At 43.9% G+C, this 24,600-nt stretch overlaps 1 protein-coding gene across 1 annotated transcript in view; it reads left to right on the forward strand.

The window, feature by feature from the left end:
- The window catches only part of KLHL6 (kelch like family member 6), a 56,962-nt gene extending 48,594 nt beyond the window's left edge, over positions 1-8,368 (forward strand). Inside the window, exons 5-7 of the mRNA XM_006075322.4 lie at positions 1,747-1,949; positions 2,950-3,163; positions 4,406-8,368. Coding sequence (XP_006075384.1) covers positions 1,747-1,949; positions 2,950-3,163; positions 4,406-4,707 — 719 coding nt within the window. The 3' untranslated portion in view covers positions 4,708-8,368. The remainder of the gene's footprint in view (positions 1-1,746; positions 1,950-2,949; positions 3,164-4,405) is intronic.
- The last annotated feature ends 16,232 nt before the right edge of the window (positions 8,369-24,600 follow it).

Here is a 24,600-nt window from a genome sequence, read left to right on the forward strand (position 1 = left end):
CTTTTTCAAATGTTTCTTAGAAATGTTCCCAAATCTACTCTTCCAAATGAAGTTTAGAATGGTCACTTCACGTGCTGAAATCCATGAAAAGCCCTGAAGACACCCAACATAGAGGTTAACTTGGGGAGGACTGACATCTTTGCAATAACTTGTCTTCTCATCTGTGTAACACGATATGCCTGCCCAGTTAATCAGATCTTCTTTTACATCCTGAAGTAAAAATTGTAGGTTTTCTCCTCCTTTTAATAATGTTTGCATACATTTCTTTGAAAGTGTATAGTATTTTATAATTTTGGATACTACCTGAATGGGATCACTATCACAGTGTTTTGAATAGAGAACTCTAAAAGGTGCACAATCCCACTCCCCAAGAATGGTTAAAATATATGAACAAAAAACTCACAGAAGAGGAAGAAGCTCAATCTCCCTAGTAGCAGGGAAAAACCAAACTATTACATCATTTTTCTCTATCAGGATGTAAAGCAAACAAACCAACCAAAAAAACCCTCCTGATATCTGCTGTGGGTGGGGTATGAGGAAAGGTCAACCAGGACAGCTTTAAAGGCTCTTTGGCAGCACCTATGAAAATTAAGGTGGGCACGCCCCTGACCTAGGAATCCCACCTCGGGGCTCCACCCTTGAGAAACACTCATGACACAGAGCGCCACCAGTGATACTCAATTCCACACTAGTGCACAGTTGAAAGTCTGAAAACTACATCTTTTAAGTATTATTAGCAGTACTCTGTGCTGATGGGGAAAAGGAAATACAAAGTCATTAAAATATTTTATTAAAGTCACCAAAAAAGTCAGTTCTCCTTTGTCTTGGTCTCTCTCCCTAACTGAAATCTGTATTTTCTGTTTATTGAGTTGTTTTGAAATTTTTTTTTACCAGCTCATCACTCTATTGTGAGCATCTCATTCAGTTCCAACAGAGATAATTTCAAAGTAGGACAAACCTCACTTATGTTTTTATATAGATCAGAGATATGAACCAAAGAATTTTCTAAGATTTTGTGGTGATTTCTCCAGGCTTGCATTTGTTTAAATATTAATAAATAAGCAAACATAGAACTTCAGCTGCTTTCTATTTTGATGCTGGTCAAGGCCGTACCGGGCTTTCCAGGTGGCTCAGTGGTAAAGAATCCATTTGCGATGCTGGAGATGCAAGAGACATGGGTTAGCTCCTTGGGTTGGGAAGTCCCCTGGAGTAGGAAATGGTAACCCACTCTAGGACGCTTGCCTGGAGAATCCCATGGACAGAGGAGCCTGGTGGGCTGCAGTCCATGGGGTCGCAAAGAGTCAGATATGACTGAGTGACTGAGCACATAAGGCCCTACTATTCCCACCCACAATCGTCCAACCTCACCTGTCCTGCCTGACCTCTTGCTCTTCGGCCATACAGACACTGAGTGCAGGCTCCTGCTGGCGCCCACTCGCCTAGGCAGACCTGGGTACCACTTCCCTGAACCTTCTCTAGACTTAGCTCATGTAGCCTCTTCTCCGAACTCTCGCAGCACAGAGGTGACACATGACAGCCTTACACTGTGTCTCCCTGTTTCCCTGTGTTGGCTCTGTCTCCCCAACCACACCACACACATCTTCATGAATTTTTTTGCCTGGCGGGGTGGAGTGGGGGTTGGTGTTGGTTTGGGGAGGCAACACTTACAGGCTTGTGGGAAATTGTGGGAGAAGCTGTACTTGTTATACATCCGGTGGTTTCTTAAATGCTGTATATGTCTTTCAGGTGGTAAAGAAACACAGCACGATGTTTGGAAATATAATTCTTCAATAAACAAATGGATTCAAATTGAGTATTTGAACATAGGCCGCTGGAGACACAAGATGGTGGTGCTGGGGGGCAAGGTCTATGTGCTCGGAGGTTTCGACGGCTTGCAGAGAATCAACAACGTGGAGACCTACGACCCGTTCCACAACTGCTGGTCAGAGGTATAGATCATTTCTATGAGTGACTCTGTATGGTTGCTTCAAAACTTAAAAAAAAAATAAGCTATCTGCCAACATAGGTATATGGCTTTCTGATCTTTCTCCTCCCACTGAGAATATTTTTGGTGGTACCATCGATTCAGCATTTCTGGTCAGGTCACAGAAATGACTTTCTTCCCGGTGGGGGAACTCTGTGTGGGTACCTGTCCTATCCTGGCCAGTACCTCAGATGTGGAGTACAGGCTTGATCCTATCTTGGTCTGCATGTCTTGGTCTAGAATCTCTGTCTCCTAGGACACCATCTGCCCTTGACTTCTCCACACGGGGCACACAGGGATCCCTTGACTACACTGTTGAAACCCAGAGTCATTTGGTAGTATTTAAGAGTCAGCCCTTATTCATGTGCCTATAACGATGAACCATGTGTATGTCTTCATATAAGACTTTAGCAATACAATCTCAGGTACATATCATACACAAGAAAAGGCAAAGCTTTGTTCATCAATGGGCATAAAGTTTCAATTATGCAAAATGAACCAGCTCTGGAGATCTGCCTATAGATAACACCTGGAACCCTTATACCAGCAATTCTTCCTAACTATAAGTGCTAAGGACAATGCCTGGGACATAGTAGGCACTCAGTAAATATTTTTTGAATGAAGGAGCACATGAATAAATATGAATATACATTTTTGAGAAAGCAATCTCCTCCAACATTGACTGGTTTCATCTCGTATACACTTATTGCTGTCTACACCCCACCTCCCCTGAGAGCTGGACTCTGGGAGAAATAGACTAGAAACCAGACCCAGGAGGGAGGGTGGGAAATGTATGCTTTGATCTTCTCTGTATCTCAAGGGAGTCAAGCCCACAGGCCTTGTGATTTTAGGCTAAGGATGCCCGGCCTTGTGTTCCCTGACTCCTGGCCTGTGTCCTGTGAACCACTGCAACAATCTGGGCAGTGTGACTGAGAGCTTCTCCTGGTGCCCCTGTGCCCCTGCAGGCTGCGCCCCTCCTTATCCACGTCAGTTCCTTCGCAGCTACCAGTCATAAGAAGAAGCTTTATGTGATTGGGGGAGGGCCCAACGGGAAACTGGCGACGGACAAGACTCAGTGTTATGATCCTTCAACCAATAAATGGAATTTAAAGTCGGCCATGCCAGTAGAGGCTAAATGCATCAATGCAGTGAGTTTCCGGGACCGTATCTATGTAGTTGGTAAGTGAACAAATGGCATGATGTGGGTGGGGTTCAAAAGGAAAAGAAGATGCGATTGGTCCAGGCCTTGGTGGAATTTATCTTTCAGTCCTGGAGACAGAAATAGCCCACATTTAGTAGACGCAGAGCAGATAGACAATGGGGCCCTGGTAAGGGGAAGCCAGAAGTTGCTATGGGAACAAAGTGTGTTGTAAGCATTAGCAATTGCACAGAAATTGAATATGCACAGTATAAGTGCCCAGTAAATGGCAGCTACCATTATTTCTTACCTTGTATTCATGGGAATTTTATTCTCCCACTTGCTTTGAGGGCTCTGAAAGGTTCCATTTAGCAGGAAGGAGAGCCTGACCAGCCAGACCACAGTGGGCATGTAATTGTTAAGGATGATAAATCTCAACCCTGACTACTCATTATGGAGTTTTTTTTACAAAAACATGGGTACCTGGGGCTTGTCCAGACCAATAATATCAGAATGAGGAGGATACTGGCCACAGTACCAGGTGTTTTTAACGTGCAGGTGGTTTTAAAGTACAGCCAGGGTTGAGAACTACTGATTAAGGAAATACCAAAAATAAATAACTTCAGCAAGTAAGTGCTAACCACAGAAAGCTTCCTGAATGCAAAATATGGGAACAGATTAAGGCAAAAATCCCTTTTCTCCTTTGCTTCAGGTTTCCTGTGTTTTTACTGGTCAGACTCATGACTCTGCCTCAAAGGTCTGATCTCGATGGGTTACCAGAGCTGGTGTTCCCTGTCATGCTCAGTTTAGAGATGCCCCCACTTTCAGTCACTGTCATGTATATCAGTACAAGACTTCTGTGTACCAGGCTTTCTGCCAGGTGCTTAATGTGCCTGATCTCTCTGTTTTCTAATAACCACCATGGTCTTGGTGTTCCTGGTTACAGATCCCAAAGTGGCAGAGCCGGGTTTATGAGCCAGGCCTGCCTGATGCACCACCTGGTATTTCCTCCAGGAAGCAGTCTTAGGGTACATGTTAGCAGTCACGGGAAGTCAGGCGTCCTTTAGAACCTGATTAGCACCCGGCTGCAGTTTCAAGGGCTGTGAACTATTTCCAGCATGAGACTTCCCGCTCCTAGTTAACCATTTTGGCTTTCTTGAGAGCCATGAATTTGCTCTTTCTTTTGGCAAGGTGGTAGACTTGACCTAACCAGTAGTAGTTTAGTAGTTAATGGGTAAGAAAACCAGAAAAACAGTGACATGTTCACGATGTTTCCTCTTCAGGAGGGGCCATGAGAGCGCTGTACGCCTACAGCCCCCTGGAGGACAGCTGGTGCCTGGTGACCCAGCTCAGCCACGAGAGGGCCAGCTGCGGCATCGCGCCCTGCAACAACAGGCTCTACATCACTGGGGGGCGGGACGAGAAGAACGAGGTCATCGCCACGGTGCTGTGCTGGGACCCCGAGGCCCAGAAACTGACGGAGGAATGCGTCCTGCCCCGGGGAGTGTCCCACCACGGCAGCGTCACTATCAGGAAATCGTATACCCATATTCGGAGGATCGTGCCTGGAGCCGTGTCGGTCTGACCCCGGGTGCGCGGAGGGCGGAGTCACGCGGGGAGCCCGCCTCCCTCAGCCCTGCCCTTCGATCCTACTTCGGACACCAGCGGAACTGGACTTGGGGCTCACCGCGGCTCTCCCTGGGGGCTCCTCGGAAGTCACAGCTTTGGGACACTTGAGACCAGCCAGGAATGTTTGCGAGACCTACCTCAGGAGGAAAGAAGAGTAATACTTAACATGGAGAAGGAAATGGCAACCCATTCTAGTACTCTTGCCTGGAAAATTCCATGGACCGAGGAGCCTGGTCCATGGGGTTGCAAAGAGTCGGACACGACTGAGCGACTTCACTTAATATGCAAGACAGACCTGTCCCCTGCCAGGTTCTATACCAGGCGCTTTTGTACACCAATGCTTTTTACTGTCCTAATGACCTGATTACTGGATATTGAAACTCCCATTTGACAGGTGAGGAAACCGAGCTTAAGAGAGGCTAAGTAATTGCCCTAGGTCAGTCAGATTCTAAGTAGCTAAACCAGGAGTTTAAACCCAGGTCTTTCCATCTCGAAGTCAGCGTAGGTTCTGTCTGGCCGTCTATCTCAGAGCAGGAAAACACAAAGCAAAACAACTCATCTTTTGGTCTGACAGGTTAGCTGGAGGATTCACTCAGCAAGGCCGGGAAATAAAGGTGTTTTTTTTTTTTTTTCTTTCTTCTTCTTTTCTTTATATTTAAACCACATGGGATCTTTGGTGTGGTAACCTTGGGCCTGTTGTCAAGAGTGTATCATAGGTTGTTCCATCTGACAGTTCTGGGGAGATGGGTCTGGGAAGACCTGTTTGCTCTGGAACATGTGAAAAACTTTTGTCTTCCTCATCAAAAACCTCTATCTTTTATGATCACAGGAGGCCCATCGTAGCCTGGAACTGTCACTGCCGGACAGAATTGTATCTTCAGCACAGCCCAGTGCCCTAGCCTTTTAATGTTCAACAGTTGTATTACAATGTTGAAAAGGTTTTTCCAGAGACTCAGAATACTGTTTTGTATCTTGTTTGTTTGTTTTATGTAAACATCCTTACATTGCTGGCCGCTGAGGAAGGACTGGCTCTTCTTGACAGTATATATTCTAATTTTTAGACAGTGATTTGGGTCCATGTCCCTGTGACTCCACCTGCCTGGCAGCTTCATTTTTAGAATCCTTTTAATCCCTCCTATTTGGTTTTTGGATCAGGTTGGCGCAGGTTTGTTTTTTTTTTTTTTGTGCAGTTTTGACTTAAAGAACAGAGTCTGTTCTTTACTCTCAGAGATAGAGCTTTCAAATGAGCTCACTGGAAATTCATTCTAATCCCCGAGTTGGGGAAACAGATTAAGATATCCTATTTCAGATGCTGTACTTAAAAAGCAACAATAATGGTAACAACATAGTAACTGCATTACCTAATGTCCTTTATTTTCATCATATGATTTCAAATCTCTTTATAGAGTTTTATTTCATGTCAGATGTGCCATTTTGTGCTTGTACATCTCAGCAGTTTGGGAAGATAGAGGTATTAGAGTTGATAATGAATTTAACTTTCATAGAAAAGTTTGGTTAGAAGAAGCTACAGCTCAAAGCAGATAAAACAGACTTGGAAAATAACAACTGAAAATTCTATTTATGCATAGATCATTGAGGATAAATATAAATGCATGTTGATGTTTGAGAAGCTCTGTGTCTTAGAGTCAGGTGTGACACTTTAGTTCCCTGCTGTGAAAATTGAGGTGGGAAAATACAAACATATTTGTGGAAATTTAGAACACATACCTCATTTACCCATGAATACTGATAACCTTAATGAAGCTCTCAACTGAAACAATTTAAACTACTTCAATTCAGCAAACATTCCTGGAAATTGTTATGTTTGGCAAGCCCTGGGGACTCCAAAAAGCAAGACAAATTTCCACCCTAGAAACATTCAACAAGCAGGTAAATGGGCCACTTGTCAATATTATAATTCTCTTTTCATCAAGCTAGAGAAAAGGAGATGTACATGAAATTATGAGGTTGCATTCAGGTCTTTCTTGCCCATCCACGTGATCTCCTTGGGAAGCAGTGCTCTTAGATCAATGATACAGCCATTGTTTACATGTTTGTCTTTCCTTGGGATTACCTTCAGAAACCACATATGAGCTCTGGGAGGAATCAGTCGTATTTCAAAGACAATTTCAGGAAAGAAATTTCACAGAAGTTCAATGACAGCATCATTGGCAACACAGAGAGCCTCCCCTCAGAAAGAATGTGTTCCTTGTCCTGACTGTCCTTTGATGAGAGCAATTGGAAAATTTTGAGCCCAGATTTTCAACAGGTCAACCTTATGCTGGGAAATTGAGGACTTAGGATCTCTGTGTTATAAACCTGGCTGTCAATAATGGGTTGCAGACAGATACACCTACTAAGAAGATCCAGATTTCCACACTTGAAGCTGTCAGTCTGTAACTTTTAGGCATATAAAAAAAGTTCAAGTCATTTTGGGGGAACTCTATATCATCAGGATTTAAATTTCTAGGCCCTAGCTAGGGATGGAAGCTCTTAAATTCTAATTTCCGTTCTTAGATGAAAAAACAAAAACCTAGTTTACAGAAGTTAACTGTCATAAGCCATACTGCCAGCAGGGGGACGAGGCAGGTTGGTGCCAGGTGAGTCAGAGACACAGGGCCCTAGGACTCAGGCAGAATGTCCTGGCACAGCCTACTGGATCTTGAGTCAGGTCCCATGAGTGGATAGAAAACCCTTGACTGGAAGGAAGAGGAGGAGGTAGGAGGAGATAGGAGGAGGGGGAAGTCAGGTTTGGACACAAGTCTAGAAAATGATGCCAGGGGCCCTGGAGTTGGGGAGCATGACTCCATTCTCAAGAAGGGGGAGAGGAGCATAAGGAACCCACTTCTTAGAAGTGAGGCAAAATTAGAGCAGGACTAGCAGTAAGACCTGTTTGCTGTGGGGCCTCTGGGCTGCTTGGCTAGGTCTCTTGTTTTGCTGGACCAAGAGAGAGAGGCCCAGAGGCTCTGATGAGGTGGAATCTGTCAGGGAGGTTCAAGGGCCCCAGTTGCCAAGGCTGATCTGAAATGGGTAGGGAGCTAAGCTCACCCAAACATCAACAGATAAATATTCTCTTCTTAGCTTTCATCACATTCTACATGCATTGGCCTCAGGAAATACCCACCCACCCACCCACACAGAGCTCTTGAACTCAAAGAAGCTGTGCTCTCAGGGAAGTGCAAATATTTGCTTATAGCTGTGAAAATAGAGCTTTGCTATTTATGAAAGTCCTTGAGGTACTGTTGTTATTTACTTATCCTACTTGATTTTGAAAAAGAGAAATACTCAGTAAAATTTTCAAAGTGGGTAAACACCACTGGAATTTCTTGGGTTGCAAAAGCCTTTTTCTCCTTAGTATCTGATCTGGGTGTTGTATGAGATCTCCTCATTTGAGGAGTCAACTTTCATGGAAATCTGTAAATATCTCAAACATGGCTACTACAAAACAAATTTTGACAGGTCAGATTTTCATATTTTTAGATAAAAATATTAACAAAATCCTTAGTTAACCAAATCCTTCAAGCATTTTGGTTACATGAAGTTGTATTTTTTTAAGTGATCAAACTAAAGATACCATTTATGGGTAAAAATCAAATAAAGTTTTTATTTATTCAGTATGTATGGAGTATTAATGGAGTAAATAAGAATACTTTATATACAATTACTAGCTGAATTTTTTCTTTTTTTGGTTGATATGAATCAGTGGTATCTGAATAGAAATTAATTTAGAAGGGGAAATTTGAAATGTTTCAGTTGATTCCAGGGGGCTTAGATAAACTCACATGCTAATTTTAATCAGATTTGGTTTACAGAATGGGAACAGTAGACAGCTTTTCCCTCCTTGGTGCCTCTTTGCCTCTGGGAGCCAGTGTTTACCAATCTTTGTGAGTTTACGAACTGTGTGACTCTCATCCTGTCCGACTTTTAGCCTTCCTGCAGGAGGCCTCCCTCTAGGTTTCTGGTTTCTGGTCTAACGTCTCAGCCCTGCCTCCACCAACATCTCTGTGTAGTCTCTGAAGCCTTAACCAACCTTTGTGCCTCTCAAAAATGAGCACGTGAAACTGGGAATATGAACCAGAGAGCTGTGACTCTCGAGCACTGGAAAACTTGTCATCATTTAGTTGCTTTTGGATTTCAATACAAAGATGCTATGCAATTGGAAAGGAAAACCTGGGGCTTTAAAGAAATGTGCAGCCACACGAATGGCATTAGACCATTCTTTCTGGGCCTCCTTAGAGACAGAAGTTCTCACTTCTCAGTCTTATGGATTCTGAGTGGAAAACCTTGGGAAACACAGTCCCAGTCCACGGGTTATACGTGTTCTGGAGTCAATCCTGGGCCATGGATCCAAGAGGCAGTTCACCAGGTGAGAGTCAAAATGGGGTTTTGACCATAACTTCACCGCCGAACCCTCCAATTTTTCTACTGGATCTAATTGGTAATCTGATGTCTGGGCAGCTTGGCCAGGGCCTGGCATCTGCCCAGCTCTCCTTGCCTTGTCTTTCTGCTCCTGGCGCTCTGCTGGTGTGTGACCTCCAATGGACCAGCCTCCTTTTCACTGGAGATGTGGCCTTTATGTAAGATCTCAGTCCCCATCCCCTCTTCCAGTGGGCTCATGCCACATTTTCTCTTTCTGTATGCTGTCACATTCAAGACTCTTGGTGATGGGGACTAATTTGGGTCAGGTCTCGCCCACCCCCAGACTGCCCAGGCTGCCTGATTACTAATCACTCTGGTTTTCACTCCCACATTTGTTTCTGACACCTGGGGATTTTCCTTTTCTTCTTACCTGCTCAGCTTTCTCCTTTGTTATTGATTCCTGAATGACACTCATGACCTTGATAGCCATGCATGCCCCATCCCTGATAGTCTGCCCAGTGGGTCACAAGTCACACCAAGTCACACTTGAAAAATACAAGGGTGGAGGGTGCAGGCCTGGGCAAAGACAGAGCAGGGGCGAGGGGAATGGAGGTTGCAAACCTTGGTTTAACACTTGCAGCAGAAACCAGAGGGAAAAATCTGACTTCACAAAGAAACCCATGAGTCTGACCTTAGACAAACAGAATTTTTGTGGGTGAAATTCTATTCTTTCACAATAAAAAAAGTAATAGGAGCATTTATTGAGTAATTTCCCAGAAATATGGACAGAGTCATAAATAGTTTGGGGACAGTGACAAATTTGTCTAGGTAGAAATGCTGGATTTTTAGTTATCAAACTGCATCCTAGTAGAATGTTACATTCCCAGAAAAGGTCACTATAGAAGCCTGAAAGAAAAACAATACATTACACATTGTTCTGGCTGAGACTTAGACGTTAGTAAGGAGTGAGTCTTTGTGAAACGGTGCAACAAATATTGACTGAGTACTTAATTTGTGCCAGACAGGATTCTAGGTACCAGGGCTCCGCATCCACGAACAAAAGTCCCTGCTCTCATGAGCTAACATTCCAGTTGAGAATGTTACAAAAACAAACAAGCATATAATACAATGTCAAGGAATAATAGATGCTTGAAAAGGAGTAAAGCAGGGTTCGGGGTATGCATGGTTAGATAACATCGCTGATTCAATGGATATGAATTTGAGCAAACTCCAGGAAATAGTGATGGACAGGGAAATCTGGCCATGCTGCAGTCCTTGGGGTCGCAAAGAGTTGAACATGACTTAGAGACTAACCAACAACAACAAGGTAGGCATGATACTTTAAACACGGTGAATAGATGCTCTTTCTGAGAAAGTAACTTGAGTGAAAAGAGTATCTGGGGAAGCATATTCCAGGTAGAGGGAATAGCCAGTGCAAGGGCCCTAAGGTAGGAGGCTCAGTGTATTCAAAGGACAGTAAGAAGGTCTTGGTGACTGGAGTGAATTCTGAGTGATGGTAAGGGCTCTCAAGGTCACTGTAAGAACTTTGCCTGTAATCAGAGGAAGATGGTAAGGCATAAGACAAGTTCAGAAATGACACAGATTCACAAATGTTACATACCCAAGCTGTTGCAAATTCAAGTCTGTTACATTCACAGTGGTAATTAGTAGTTAGTGACTAATGAAAGCAACCTTTGTGAACCCAGGGAACATTGCGGTTGCATGTGCATGTGCTCAGTGTGTGTGTGCGTGCTCAGTCGTGTCTGATTCTTTGTGACCCCATGGACTGTAGCCTTCCAGGCTCCTCTGTCCATGAGGATTCTCTGCCATTTCCTTCTCCAGGGGATCTTGCCGACCCAGGGATTGAACTCATGTCTCTGAGTCTCCTGCATTGGCAGGCGGATTCTTTACCGCTGCGCCACCTGGGAAGCCCTGTTGAGATTTCTCCAAATCCATGGTCTTTCTGACCCTGCCCTGTGTGCTCTCATCATGGTGGGCTGGGGGCTGACTTTCCCAACTGCCTGGTCACATGAGCCCAGGGGGCTTTGGGGAGAGCCTCTCAGATAATTATCTACATTCCCTGTGTAAATGGAAATAGTAACATTCAGACACATGGGTATCTGGTGAAAATGAGACCATCCGTGGTGATATTGGTGGGTGGTAAAGCAGGATGAAAGCCAGAACCTTTCAAGTCAGTGACCTATAGGAAGCCTAGATGATTTTCTAAAACCTCTTATATCTTGAAATAATGTGGACTGAGATTCAGAGCAATATAAAACAAATAAAAATCCTTAGTGGTTAAGTGCAAACCAACAAGGCATTTAAAAAATCTAGGTAAAACGTGTGGCAGTTCAGATGGGAACTAGAAATTAGGTTCTAGCAGTGTTATTTCTGGATGATGTTAGAGGATATGTCATCCCGGAAGGCGGTTGGAATCTTCACTAGGAACCAAGGCTGGAGACATGGTGGGTTAGACCAGGCTGCAGCATTGTCACCAACTTCCCTGATTCCAAAGGAAGGTTGCAATAGGGGCTGTTTCTCTGCTGGTCTTTGCATCTAGGGCACCTTGCACGGAGCCAGCACACATATGAACACTCAAGGAATGTTGCTACTTCATCGCCTGCCAGGAATAATGTATAGGGTGGGGGAAGGGGTTCCTGAGAAGCTGCCACCCAACTATTACCACACCATATTGATCACTTCCTGGACATTTCACACATCACAGTTTAAACAATAAAAATCATACTTATCTTTCTTTGGACTGTGCAACATTTTTAAAAATTGGCAACATTGGGCCCATATTTCTACATAACAACTGGTCGGCACAGAGTAGGGAAACTTCTCTTTAGAAAAGGGTTGAGTGGTCTAGTGATTAAAAAATCCACCTGCCAGTGCAGATGACATGAGTTCGATCCTTTCCAGGAACTAAGATTCCACCATGCTGCGGGGCAACTAAACCCATGTGCCACAACTACAGAGTCCATACCCTAGAGCCCATGAGCTACAACTACTGAAGCCCACACCTCCCAGAGTCTGTGCTCTGCAAGAGGAGAAGCCACACACAATGAGAAGACCGCTCACTGCAAGGAAGCTGCTGCTGCTGCTGCTGCTGCTAAGTTGCTTCAGTAGTGTCCAACTCTGTGCGACCCCATAGATGGCAGCCCACCAGGCTACCCCCTCCCTGGGATTCTCCAGGCAAGAGTACTGGAGTGGGTTGCCATTGCATTCTCCACACTGCAAGGAAGAGTAGCCCCCAGTTGTGGCAACTAGAGAAAGCCCACGCAGCAGTGAAGAGCCCGAATACCACAACAAAAACCCAGTAGAGCCAAAAATCAATCAATAAATAGAAAGGGGCTGTGCTCTCCATTCGGCCAGACTCCGCTGACTTGAATGGCCCCAAAGGCATTTGAGCTTGCAGCCTCTGACATGCACTCTCTTGTTTAGTCCTTGCAAAGAGCTCTATGAGGTAAATTGATACTCCGTGGATGAGAAAACTGAGGTGAGGCTCCCAGATGTTGAGTACCTTCCCAGCATCAGGGCAGGACACTGCCTGCGGTCTCTTCAGCTGGTGCTGCTTCTGCTCTGCCCACGACTGCTGCAGTTATGACAAGGGGCCCATGTAACTCCATGCTTCTAGGATTTAAGCATTTTCGGTCTGCATCTCACAATTCTACAGTCACTGAAAAATCTAGAAATAATATATTACTAGCTCACTGTGTGATCCGAGCAAGGCCAGAGATTTTTGACAGAAAAAGCAACAATGAGCGGTTGGAGATGTCCTCCAGCCCTAACAGACTCTACAGGAGATAAGACTGCACTTTCAAAGGCTCCACATGAGGCAAAAGATGACAACAAGTGCCTTACTTACATTTTGGTGATGAGGCAGAGCCAAGGACTCTCAAGGGTTTATTTTCCTTAAAAAGTAAGGTCTGGTTTGAACGGCCAAGATCCATCACTCTGTTCTGTCCCCCCAGTTCTCTACCAGACTTCTCTCATAATGAGCTCTTAGAGGGACTGCGGCCTGTTCCATCTCAAAGTCATCAAGTCTAAGACAGTATAAACTGTGAGACAAATCTTTATCTTAGGGGGCTCTAACAAAGGAAAGATGGAAGCATGCCTTAATGATAGGCATTCATATTGTATGAGTCCAGTCACACCAACTTTCTCTGCTTTAAAATTTCTTTTCTCCATCCTCAGAAATTGGGCCATGTGCCTACCCTTCATCTCCATTCCTTAGCATAATATTGGTGACCTTTACACATCATCTTAGTGACAAGGTCTATTATAGCATCATTTACTCACGTGTCCTACAGCACTTGTTTTTGCTTTGCAAAATATGAGATTGTGGTCATTCTTCCTCTAATAAATATCTATTTCACTAATATAAAATTTATGTCCCACTGCTCTGTTTCCTTGCTTTTCTGTACAGATAATTTTTGTTTCAATGCCAAATCATAGCATTATCATGAAAAGCCTTATTGAGGTAAAATGGGCATATGATAAACTGCACATACTTAAAAGGTACCGTTTGATAAGTTTGACATAATGTATACAACTGTGAGGGCTTCACTAACAGATGTATCTGCTCAGTGGTAAAGAATCTGCGTGCGGTGCAGGAGACCCAGGTTCAGTCCCTGGATTGGGAAGATGCCCTGGAGCGGGGAATGGCAACCCATTCCAGTATTCTTGCCTGGAGAATCCCACGGACAAGAGGAGCCTGGTTGGCTGTGGTCCATGGGGGTCACAAAGAGTCGGAAACAACTGAAGTGACTAAGCAGCAGCAGCAGCATACATCTGTGAAACCATCATCACAAACAAGGCATTAATAATAAAACTACTGACCTCAAAGTTTCTCCTGCCCCTCGGTAATCTCTGCCTCTCAACCATCCTATTCCTCCACCACCTTGTACAGGCAACCAATGACCTGCTTTCTGTTAGTATAGAGCAGTTTGCCTTTTTTAGAACTTTATATAAATGGAATCATACAGCAGATACTGTTTTTTTGCCTGGCTTCTTTCACTCAGAAGTTATCGTGGATTCATCATTGGTGCATTGACACATTCATTCCTTTAAAAATAGTTTTATTGTGATGTTATTTACATGCCATAAAATTCACCTGATTTATTATAGAATTCAATGATTTTAAGTATACTTACAGAGTTGTGCAAACTTCACCAAAATCTAATTGTAGAACATTTTCACCACCCCCAAAAGAAAACTTATGCCCATTTACAGTCACTGCCATTTCCACCCAGCCCTAGGCAACTGCTAGTCTACTTTTTTCCTCTATAGGTTTGCCTTTTCTTGACATTTCTTATAAGTGGATTAATATAGTATGTGGTCTTCTGTCTGGCTTCTTTGGCTTAGCATGTTTTCAGGGTTCCTGTATGTTGAAACACATATCAATGTTTAATTCCTTCTTATAGCTGAAAAGTATTCTAATTTATGTAAATAGCATTTAGATTATTTCCACCTTTGGCTGTTAGGAATAATGCTGCTGCAAACATTTTCATGCAAGTTTCTGTGTGAACATATATTTTCATTTCTTTTGAGTATAAACCTAGGAATGAAATTTCTGGGTGACATAGTAACACTATACTTAACATTCTGAGAAAAGTGCCAAACTATTTTCCAAAGCTACTGTACCATTTTATTAATACCTTCCCTTTAGCAATGAACAAAGGTTCCAGATTGGGGCCTCCTGCCAACAGCCATGCTGAGCTGAGCTGTCTTTGACGTGGCCCTGCAGTCCTCAAGGCTTCAGATATCACAGCCACCCAACAGCTTTACTGGACTCAGGACAGGCCTTAAGCCAGGAGAGAGCCTAGCTGAGCTGCCCCTCAGAAACAGATAATATGGGAGTTCCCTGGTGGTCCTGTGGTTTGGACTTGGCACTTTCACTGCTACGGCTCAGTTTCAATACCTGGTCAGGAAACTAAGATCATGCAAGCCAGGCATGTAGCACAGCACGCCGCCGGCTCCCCTCACCCCCGCCGCCCTGCCTACCCTCCCTCTGTCCCGCAAAAAAAAATAAAAGGGAAAGAAAGAAGCCCAGATGGTAAATGTTTGTTGTTTTAAGCTACTAAGGTGTAGGGAATTTGTTAGACAGCCTAAGATTACTAATATATGGGGAATGGCTAAGGGGTGGAGGGCAGAGGACAACCTGGCTTGGGGTGGTGCCGCCCATTGCCCCTCCCCCGCGTGACTGCGGGGCATCCACAGGAACCCCGAGAGACACCTCTTTAGGGCGGTCATCCAGCCTGGGTGCCTTAGACCAGGAGCAGACAGTGAGGACAGAGGGATGGCAGTCTTGCTGGAAGGCTGTTAGGGAGGAACGGAGCAGCCGTGCCCTTGACCACCCCTGTGTGAACTGAGGAGCTGAATCTCCAGGGGCCCTGGTCTCAGTGCCCCGGACAGTGCCTGTTGCCAGGACCCCAGAGGCACCTGCTGGGAGGCTGGGGGTGGGGCAGGGCCCTGAGGCCTCATTTGTCACAGAATACTTGCAACTGGTCCCAGGTCAGGGTCAGTGGGGACAGGGAATGGGAGGCAACAAGAGAACTGAAAGCCCTGAGAACAAGTTTCAGCTATTCCTCAGAGTAAGCGGCTCCTGGGGTGAAATGATGACTAGTGCTGGGCCCCTCTCTGCTGCCGGCCCTGCAGGATGGGTGGCGGAAGGGGCTTCAGTCACCCACAATCTCCTCACAAGACCCTTGGAGGGAGAGTTTCTTCAGAGGCAAATCGCATCTGCCCTGGGTGAGCCCTTACATGTCTCCCCTGGGCTCTGGCAGCAGAGATCACATCCTATTCACCCAGCCTCCCCCGTGGCTCCTGGAAGGAACCCAGAATTATTGGAACCCAGAAGCCTTGAAGAACATCCTCAGTCAAAGCCACTGGTTGTGCAGGGGAGGAAAGGGCAGCTCATGGGCAGTCTTTTGCAGTGTCTTCATCATTTCCATATTTAACCCCTTTCTCCTGGATCCACTGGCCATGGGCTCTATACTACTAAGAGTCTTGGGTACTAAGTCTTAGTGCCCAGGTGGCAGCACTGAGGGGACCCCAGAATGAGGGTCGGGCAGGTCATGGGCAGTGAATGAATGAGAGGCTTATCGCCTGGGGTAAGAGCAGGGGTTTTGGAGTCAGTCAGACCTGAGGGCGGTTTTGATTTTGTCCCTCACTCACTGGCTGTGTGATCTTGGGGAAGCAATTTAACCTCTTTGAACATCAGTTTCCTTCTAAAACAGGAATACTACAGCCTGTTTTGCAGGATTGGTATGAGGATTAGCAAAAATGCATACAATTTAGAATACCTAGGAGCTCAAATGAAGAAGGCAATGACAACCCACTCCAGGACTCTTGCCTGGCAAATCCAATGGACGGAGGAGCCTGGTAGGCTGCAGTCCATGGGGTCATGAAGAGTCGAACACAACTGAGCGACGTCATTTTCATTTTTCACTTTCATGCATTGGAGAAGGAAATGGCAACCCACTCCAGTGTTGTTGCCTGGAGAATCCCAGGGATGGGGGAGACTGGTGGGCTGCCGTCTCAGGGGTTGCACAGAGTCGGACATGACTGAAGCAACTTAGCAGCAGCAGTAGCAGCTGGAGCTCAAAAATAGCACAGGCTATCAATTAAGTTCAGTTCAGTTCAGTCTCAGTCGTGTCTGACTCTTTGAGACCCCATGGACTGCAGCATGCCAGGCCTCCCTGTCATCCCCAACTCCCAAGTTTACCCAAACTCATGTCCATTGAGTCGATGATGCCATCTAGCTATCTCATCCTCTGTTGTCCCCTTCTCTTGCCTTCAATCTTTCCCAGCATCAGGGTCTTTTCAAATGAGTCAGCTCTTTGCATCAGGTGGCCAAAGTATTGGAGTTTCAGCTTCAACATCAGTCCTTCCAATGAATATTCAGGACTGATTGCCTTTAGGATGGACTGGTTCGATCTCCTTGCAGTCCAAGGGACTCTCAAGAGTCTTCTCCAACACCACAGTTCAAAAGCATCAATTCTTCGGCGCTCAGCTTTCTTCACAGTCCAATTCTCACATCCATACATTACTACTGGAAAAACCATAGCCTTGACTAGATGGACCTTTGTTGGCAAAGTAATGTCTGTGCTTTTTAATATGCTTTCTAGGTAGGTCATAACTTTTCTTCCAAGGAGTAAGTGTCTTCTAATTTCATGGCTGCAGTCACCATCTGCAGTGATTTTGGAGCCCAGAAAAATAAAGTCAGCCACTGTTTCCCCATCTATTTGCCATGCTCTTGAGAATCTCTTGGACTGCAAGGAGGTCCAACCAGTCCATTCTGAAGGAGATCAGCCCTGGGATTTCTTTGGAAGGAATGATGCTAAAGCTGAAACTCCAGTACTTTGGCCACTTCATGCGACGAGTTGACTCATTGGAAAAGACTCTGATGCTGGGAGGGATTGGGGGCAGGAGGAGAAGGGGACGACAGAGGATGAGATGGCTGGATGGCATCGCTGACTCAATGGACATGAGTCTGAGTGAACTCTGGGAGTTGGTGATGGACAGGGAGGCCTGGCGTGCTGCGATTCATGGGGTTGCAAAGAGTCGGACACGGCTGAGCGACTGATCTGATCTGATCTGATGGGACCAGATGCCATGATCTTCGTTTTCTGAATGTTGAGCTTTAAGTCAACTTTTTCACTCTCCTCTCTCACTTTCGTCAAGAGGCTCTTTAGATCTTCTTCACTTTCTGCCATAAGGGTGGTGTCATCTGCATGTCTGAGGTTATTGATATTTCTCCTGGCTATCTTGATTCCAGCTTGTGCTTCATCCAGCCCAGCGTTCCTCATGATGTACTCTGCATATAAGTTAAATAAGCAGGGTGACAATATACAGCCTTGACGTACTCCTTTTCCTATTTGGAACCAGTCTGTTGTTCTATGTCCAGTTCTAACTGTTGCTTCCTGACCTGCATACAGGTTTCTCAAGAGGCAGGTCAGGTGGTCTGGTATTCCCATCTCTTTCAGAATTTTCCACCAGTTTGTTGTGACCCACAATAGTCAAAGACTTTGGCATAGTTAATAAAGCAGAAATGGATTTTTTTCTGGAACTCTCTTGCTTTTCCTATGATCCAACAGATGTTGGCAATTTGATCTCTGGTTTCTCTGCCTTTTCTAAATCCAGTTTGAATATCTGGAAGTTCACATATTGCTGAAGCCTGGCTTGGAGAATTTTGAGCATTACTTTACTAGCAAGTGAGATGAGTGCAATTGTGCGGTAGTTTGAGCATTCTTTGGCATTGCCTTTCTTTGGGACTGGGATGAAAACTGACCTTTTCCAGTCCTGTGGCCACTGCTGAGTTTTCCAAATTTGCTGGCATATTGAGTGCAGCACTTTCACAGTATCATCTTTTAGGATTTGAAGTAGCCCAACTGGAATTCCATCACCTCCACTAGCTTTGTTCGTAGTGATGCTTCCTAAGGTCCACTTGACCTCACATTCCAGGATGTCTGGCTCTAGATGAGTGATCACACCATCATGATTATCTGGGTCGTGAAGATCTTTTTTTTTTTTTACAGTTTTCCTGTGTATTCTTGCCACCTCTTCTTAATATCTTCTGCTTCTGTTAGGTCCATGCTGTTTCTGTCCTTTATTGAACCCATCTTTGCATGAAATATTCCCTTGGTATCTCTAATTTTCTTGAAGAGATCTCTAGTCTTTCCCATTCTATTGTTTTCCTCCTTGCTATTCTTTGGAACTCTGCATTCAAATGGGTATATCTTTCCTTTTCTCCTTAGCTTTTTGTTTCTCTTCTTTTCACAGCTATTTGTAAGGCCTCCTCAGACATCATTGTTAATATTATAGTAATTTTAACACTAACTAGAGGGTGTGAGAACATCTCTGGATATTTCATATATGCTATTATTACTTAGTTTTGGAGGTAATCTTACTGCCATTGTTTTCATTCTAGACAGAAAGGAAATTCTCATAAACACCTAAGGGGAGAGAGGAGGTTATAGCTGTCATGAACAGCCTTAGTAATAAAAGGACAGGAAACACACACACACACAACATCAAACCAAAAACACAGGTCCTTGCCAAGGATCCTGGTTACAAAAGGCAGTTGCATTCTTGGAAAATGAATGGAATGACTCTGGTCCCAGTCGATGTCTAGCAGTGTTCTGGGAAGACATAGCCCTGGTCTTTGGGACACTCTCAGTGCGTGTGCCAGAATAAACGCAGTCTGTTGCTAGAGAAGTTCCAGATGAATGGGACTGATGGCCATGGAAATTAATGCTGATAAATCCTGGGGAGTATTCTCTCTTCTCTCAGCAGAACTTCATTTAGATAGTTTTGGGGCTTAGAATTTAAATATTAGTGTTTTCGTTTTGCTTTGACAATTTGAATGAAATTTCTTCACTAGTAAATCTAATAGGGATTTTAAATTATTAAGATTAGAAAACACATTTTTGGTGAATTACTGACTTGGAAAACAAAATTAAAACTAGATTAATTAACTTGTTCTAAATTTGGCTTTTCCCTAGCTGTCCACTAGACGGCGAGATAGGACCACTCTAATCCCACTAGTTCAGAAGCGGCTCTTCCTTCTATAGGATTAAAGTGAGGAAACTATTTTTGTTTTGGTTTCATCTAAAACTTTTCTTTTCCTTTCAGAATAGAAAGTTAAACACTTTATGCACAACTTTTTAAGGGCCCTTTCTAGCACTAAATGAGCGCTAAATGGAGGTATGCCGTTGCCTGGTCTGAAGGCCTGAACCCCAGGGGTTCTCCTCTTATCTCTGAGGAACAGTTGACGGTACCAGTAGTGAAAGCTTTCCCTAAATCAGGTGCTGTGCTAAGAGCTTCATCGTACTCATTCCTCACAGGGAGACAAGACAGTGTCATTTTCAATAAAGGCTACCGTTTTCACTTGTGGACATTTTGTAGGTAAGTGCTTTGAGGTAAAAATTTCAAATGTGACTACCTCAACCAGGCGAAGAATCTGACTGAGAGACTGAATGTAGGGAAGAGACCTCTTTTTGGGTGCTCAGGTTTTCACTCCTGGCAATGACATCTAAAGGGACAGAGCTATGTATTTCTGCTCAAAGAGGCAGGAAACATCTGGATAAGTGAATTAGCACAAAGCCTGGCCCAGAAATGAAAACCAGAAGCTATGGGACAGAGGGGCCTGTGATTACAATTACCAGAAGCAAAGCGGTGCCTTCCTCTCCAGCCTGATTAAGAACCCAAATAAGTCCGCACTGTGTCCTTTATTCAGCATCTACAGGAGCCAGGCATGGTGCTGCTTGCCTTGTGATTGAATCCTCATTTACTCCTCGCAATTACCCTTTAATGCAGGTGTTGTGAAGGTGGAAAGAAGCACAAGGCAATTCTACTGTCATCAAGATTATTTACTCAGTCTTATCTCTGCAGTCAACATTCAGCTCAGGGAAGTGGTGACTAAAGTAGAAATATAACGGTCCTTCCCTTGCAGTGAAAATACTTCCATTGCTAAGTTATGGAAACTAGTCTCAGAAAAAAGTAGTTTTTTCAGCCTGAGTATTCAAACTTTGGAGTTTTATGGTGACCAGTCAGCATCTAAACAGAATTTGAAAACATTTCTATGGCATGGGATTCAATAGAGAAAAACCTTTGAAACATGGAGAGAAATCAACCTCATTCAGGTTGAGATCCACATAGACTATCTTTGTAAAAGTGTTTTCTCCTGTGATTTAGCTAAACTAAGAACTAGTTGAGTTTGCCCAGCTGGGAGAAAAATCAAGACTCAGAAAGGAATTTTCTCTAGGTGTTTTATTTATGAATTCATCCATTCAAGTTCAACTACTTCCTATTACAAAACCAGGTTAAATTGGGACTTTATAATTTTAAGGCCTAAGTCACGTCATGGCATTTCTCTCTTCAAAACCCTCTAATGCCTCGGTGTGCTCAGTTGCTTAGTTGTGTCCAATTCTTTGCAGTCCCATGGATTGTAACCTGCCAGGCTCCTCTGCCCTCCAGGCTCCTCTGTCCATGGAATTTTACAGGCAAGAATACTGGAGGGGGTTGCCATTTCCTGCCCCAGGGGATCTTCCTGTCCCAGGGATTGAACCTGCATTTCTTGCGTCTCCTGCTTTGTGTGTGTGTGCTCTGTTGTGTCTGACTCTTTGCAACCCCATGGACTGTAGCCCACCAGGTTCCTCTGTCCATGGGATTTCCTAGGCAAGAATACTGGAGTGGGTTGCCATTTCCTCCTCCAGGGAATATTTATGACCTGAGGATCTTCCTGGCCCAGGGATCAAACCTACGTCTCCTGCATTGTCAGGCATATTCTTTACCATTGAGGCACTAAGGAAACCCAACATGTCAAACAAACTTGGCTCACATAAGGATCAGGCTTGAACCTGCGACCTTGATGTTATTAGCACTGCACTCTAACCAACTAACTGGCCAGGATCCCCTTCATTGACAGGCAGATTCTTTACCACTAGCACCACCTAGCAAGCCCCTTTAATGCCTCACCGCATCCCTACAACCAAAGTTCTCCTAACTCTATGTACTTTGGTTCTGTGTTATCATATTTCTCTCTCTAACTTCATCTGGTTTCTTCTTTTCTATTTTAATACATCAATTCTACGTCTAAGAAGAGATTGCTCTCTGAATTCCCCCCACCTCTTTCAGTTTTCTCCATTAGGAGTCGGCAAATACAACAAATACATTTGGGTGGATCAAATGCCCATTTTTGTACAGCCAACAAGAATAGTGTTTACATTTTTAAATGGTTCAAAAAAGCCTCCAGAAAACTGTTTCATGACATGAAAATTATATGAAGTTCAAATTCTGGCATCAGTGAATAAAATTTTATTGGAACATAGCTTAGGCCATTTCCAGGGATCCCGAACACATATTCTGAGCACAGAGGAGCCCTAGACATAGGAATTGTAGGGGAAAAAAAAAAGCCTTTGCTAAACCACATGTTTCCTTGTAACCTAGTGGTTGGTCACCTGTTTCCTCCAAGAGAATTTTGATGTGGTCTCTTTATATATGTATTACATATGTATGTAAATAAGTATATAGATTATATTTAGTATAAAGAAGAACTATTAATCTTCATAATTTTACTATTAATGATCCTAGCAGGGTACCACTTTGGAGATTTTTGGCATATTTACTTCTAGTCTTATATATAAATTTACATATATATAATTACTTCTAAGCTTAGCTGTGAATTTTCTTTTTTAAGTATTTGTTATTTATTTGTTAATGTGACTACCCTGGGTCTTAGTTGCAGCGTGCGGGATCTTTGACCTTCATTGTGTGTGGCTCATGTGTTCTTTTGGTTGTGGTTGTGACATGGGATCTCCTAGTTATGGACTGTGGGATCTAGTTCCCTGACCAGGGATCGCACCAGGGCGCTCTGCATTGTGAGCATGGAATCTTAGCCACTGAACCACCAGGGAAGTCCCTAAATTTTCATTAAATACTTTTATCTAGAAGAAAATACTAATTCTCACTCTCCTAGATATCCTCACTTGAAAATTACCTTTAAAATATCATTTTAGCATAAATTATAGGATATATATTTATTTTTGAGAATTTAGGTTGTAAAAATAAATAAGGAAAATGAAATTACCATCAGTCTCCTCACCCATAGACAAGCACCAGCAATATTTAGTCACACATAAACATTCGTATTTAATATCCAGTATCTCAAACCTCCTTCTACGTTTCCTGGGTCTACCTCTGAAACTTCAGTAGATGCCAAACTCAGCAGACCCTGTGTTAGGAGCTATGTTGAAAATCAGAAAGTAGAATGCCAAGTAAATCTACTTTGTAAAAAACCTCTCAGTTCAGTTCAGTCACTCAGTCGTGTCCGACTCTTTGCAACCCCATGAATCGCAGCACGCCAGGCCTCCCTGTCCATCACCAACTCCCAGAGTTCACTCAGACTCACATCCATCGAGTCAGCGATGCCATCCAGCCATCTCATCCTCTGTTGTCCCCATCTCCTCCTGTCCCCAATCCCTCCCAGCATCAGAGTCTTTTCCAATGAATCAACTCTTCGCATGAGGTGGCCAAAGTACTGGAGTTTCAGCTTTAGCATCATTCCTTCCAAAGAACACCCAGGACTGATCTCCTTCAGAATGGACTGGTTGGATCTCCTTGCAGTCCAAGGGACTCTCAAGTGTCTTCTCCAACACCACAGTTCAAAAGCATCAATTCTTCAGCGCTCAGCCTTCTTCACAGTCCAACTCTCACATCCATACATGACCACAGGAAAAACCATAGCCTTGTCTAGACCGACCTTTGTTGGCAAAGTAATGTCTCTGCTTTTGAATATGCTATCTAGGTTGGACATAACTTTCTTTCCAAGGAGTAAGTGTCTTAATTTCATGGCTGCAGTCACCATCTGCAGTGATTTTGGAGTCCAGAAAAATAAAGTCTGACACTGTTTCCACTGTTTCCCCATCTATTTCCCATGAAGTGATGGGACCAGATGCCATGATCTTCGTTTTCTGAATGTTGAGCTTTAAGCCAACTTTTCCACTCTCCTCTTTCACTTTCATCAAGAGGTTTTTTAGTTCCTCTTCACTTTCTGCCATAAGGGTGGTGTCATCTGCATATCTGAGGTTATTGATATTTCTCCCAGCAATCTTGATTCCAGCTTGTGTTTCTTCCAGTCCAGTGTTTCTCATGATGTACTCTGCATATAAGCTAAATAAGCAGGGTGATAATATACAGCCTGGACGTACTCCTTTTCCTATTTGGAACCAGTCTGTTGTTCCATGTCCAGTTCTAACTGTTGCTTCCTGACCTGAATACAGATTTCTCAAGAGGCAGGTCAGGTGGTCTGGTATTCAGAATTTTCCACAGTTTATTGTGATCCACACAGTCAAAGGCTTTGGCATAGTCAATAAAGCAGAAATAGATGTTTTTCTGGAACTCTCTTGTTTTTTCCATGATCCAGCGGATGTTGGCAATTTGATCTCTGGTTCCTCTGCCTTTTCTAAAACCAGCTTGAACATCAGGAAGTTCACGGTTCACATATTGCTGAAGCCTGGCTTGGAGAATTTTGAGCATTACTTTACTAGTGTATGAGATGAGTGCAATTGTGCGGTAGTTTGAGCATTCTTTGGCATTGCCTTTCTTTGGGATTGGAATGAAAACTGACCTTTTCCAGTCCTGTGGCCACTGCTGAGTTTTCCAAATTTGCTGGCATATTGAGTGCAGCACTTTCACGGCATCATCTTTCAGGATTTGGAATAGCTCAACTGGAATTCCATCACCTCCACTAGCTTTGTTCGTAGTGATGCTTCCTAAGGCCCACTTGACTTCACATTCCAGGATAACCAATGCTAAAATGACCAAAAACATGCTCAAATTTGTCTGTCTCTCCTGAGTAAGAGGGAGAAACTTCATGACACATATAGCCCAGAGGTTTCTCCATAAATATACAGTCTTACTGCACATGCTGTTTTTATGGCTTGCTTTCCCCACTCAGCAATATATCATGAACAGTTCCCCACTT

Source organism: Bubalus bubalis, chromosome 1, assembly GCF_019923935.1.
Source record: "Bubalus bubalis isolate 160015118507 breed Murrah chromosome 1, NDDB_SH_1, whole genome shotgun sequence".
Taxonomy (NCBI): Eukaryota; Metazoa; Chordata; class Mammalia; order Artiodactyla; family Bovidae; genus Bubalus; species Bubalus bubalis.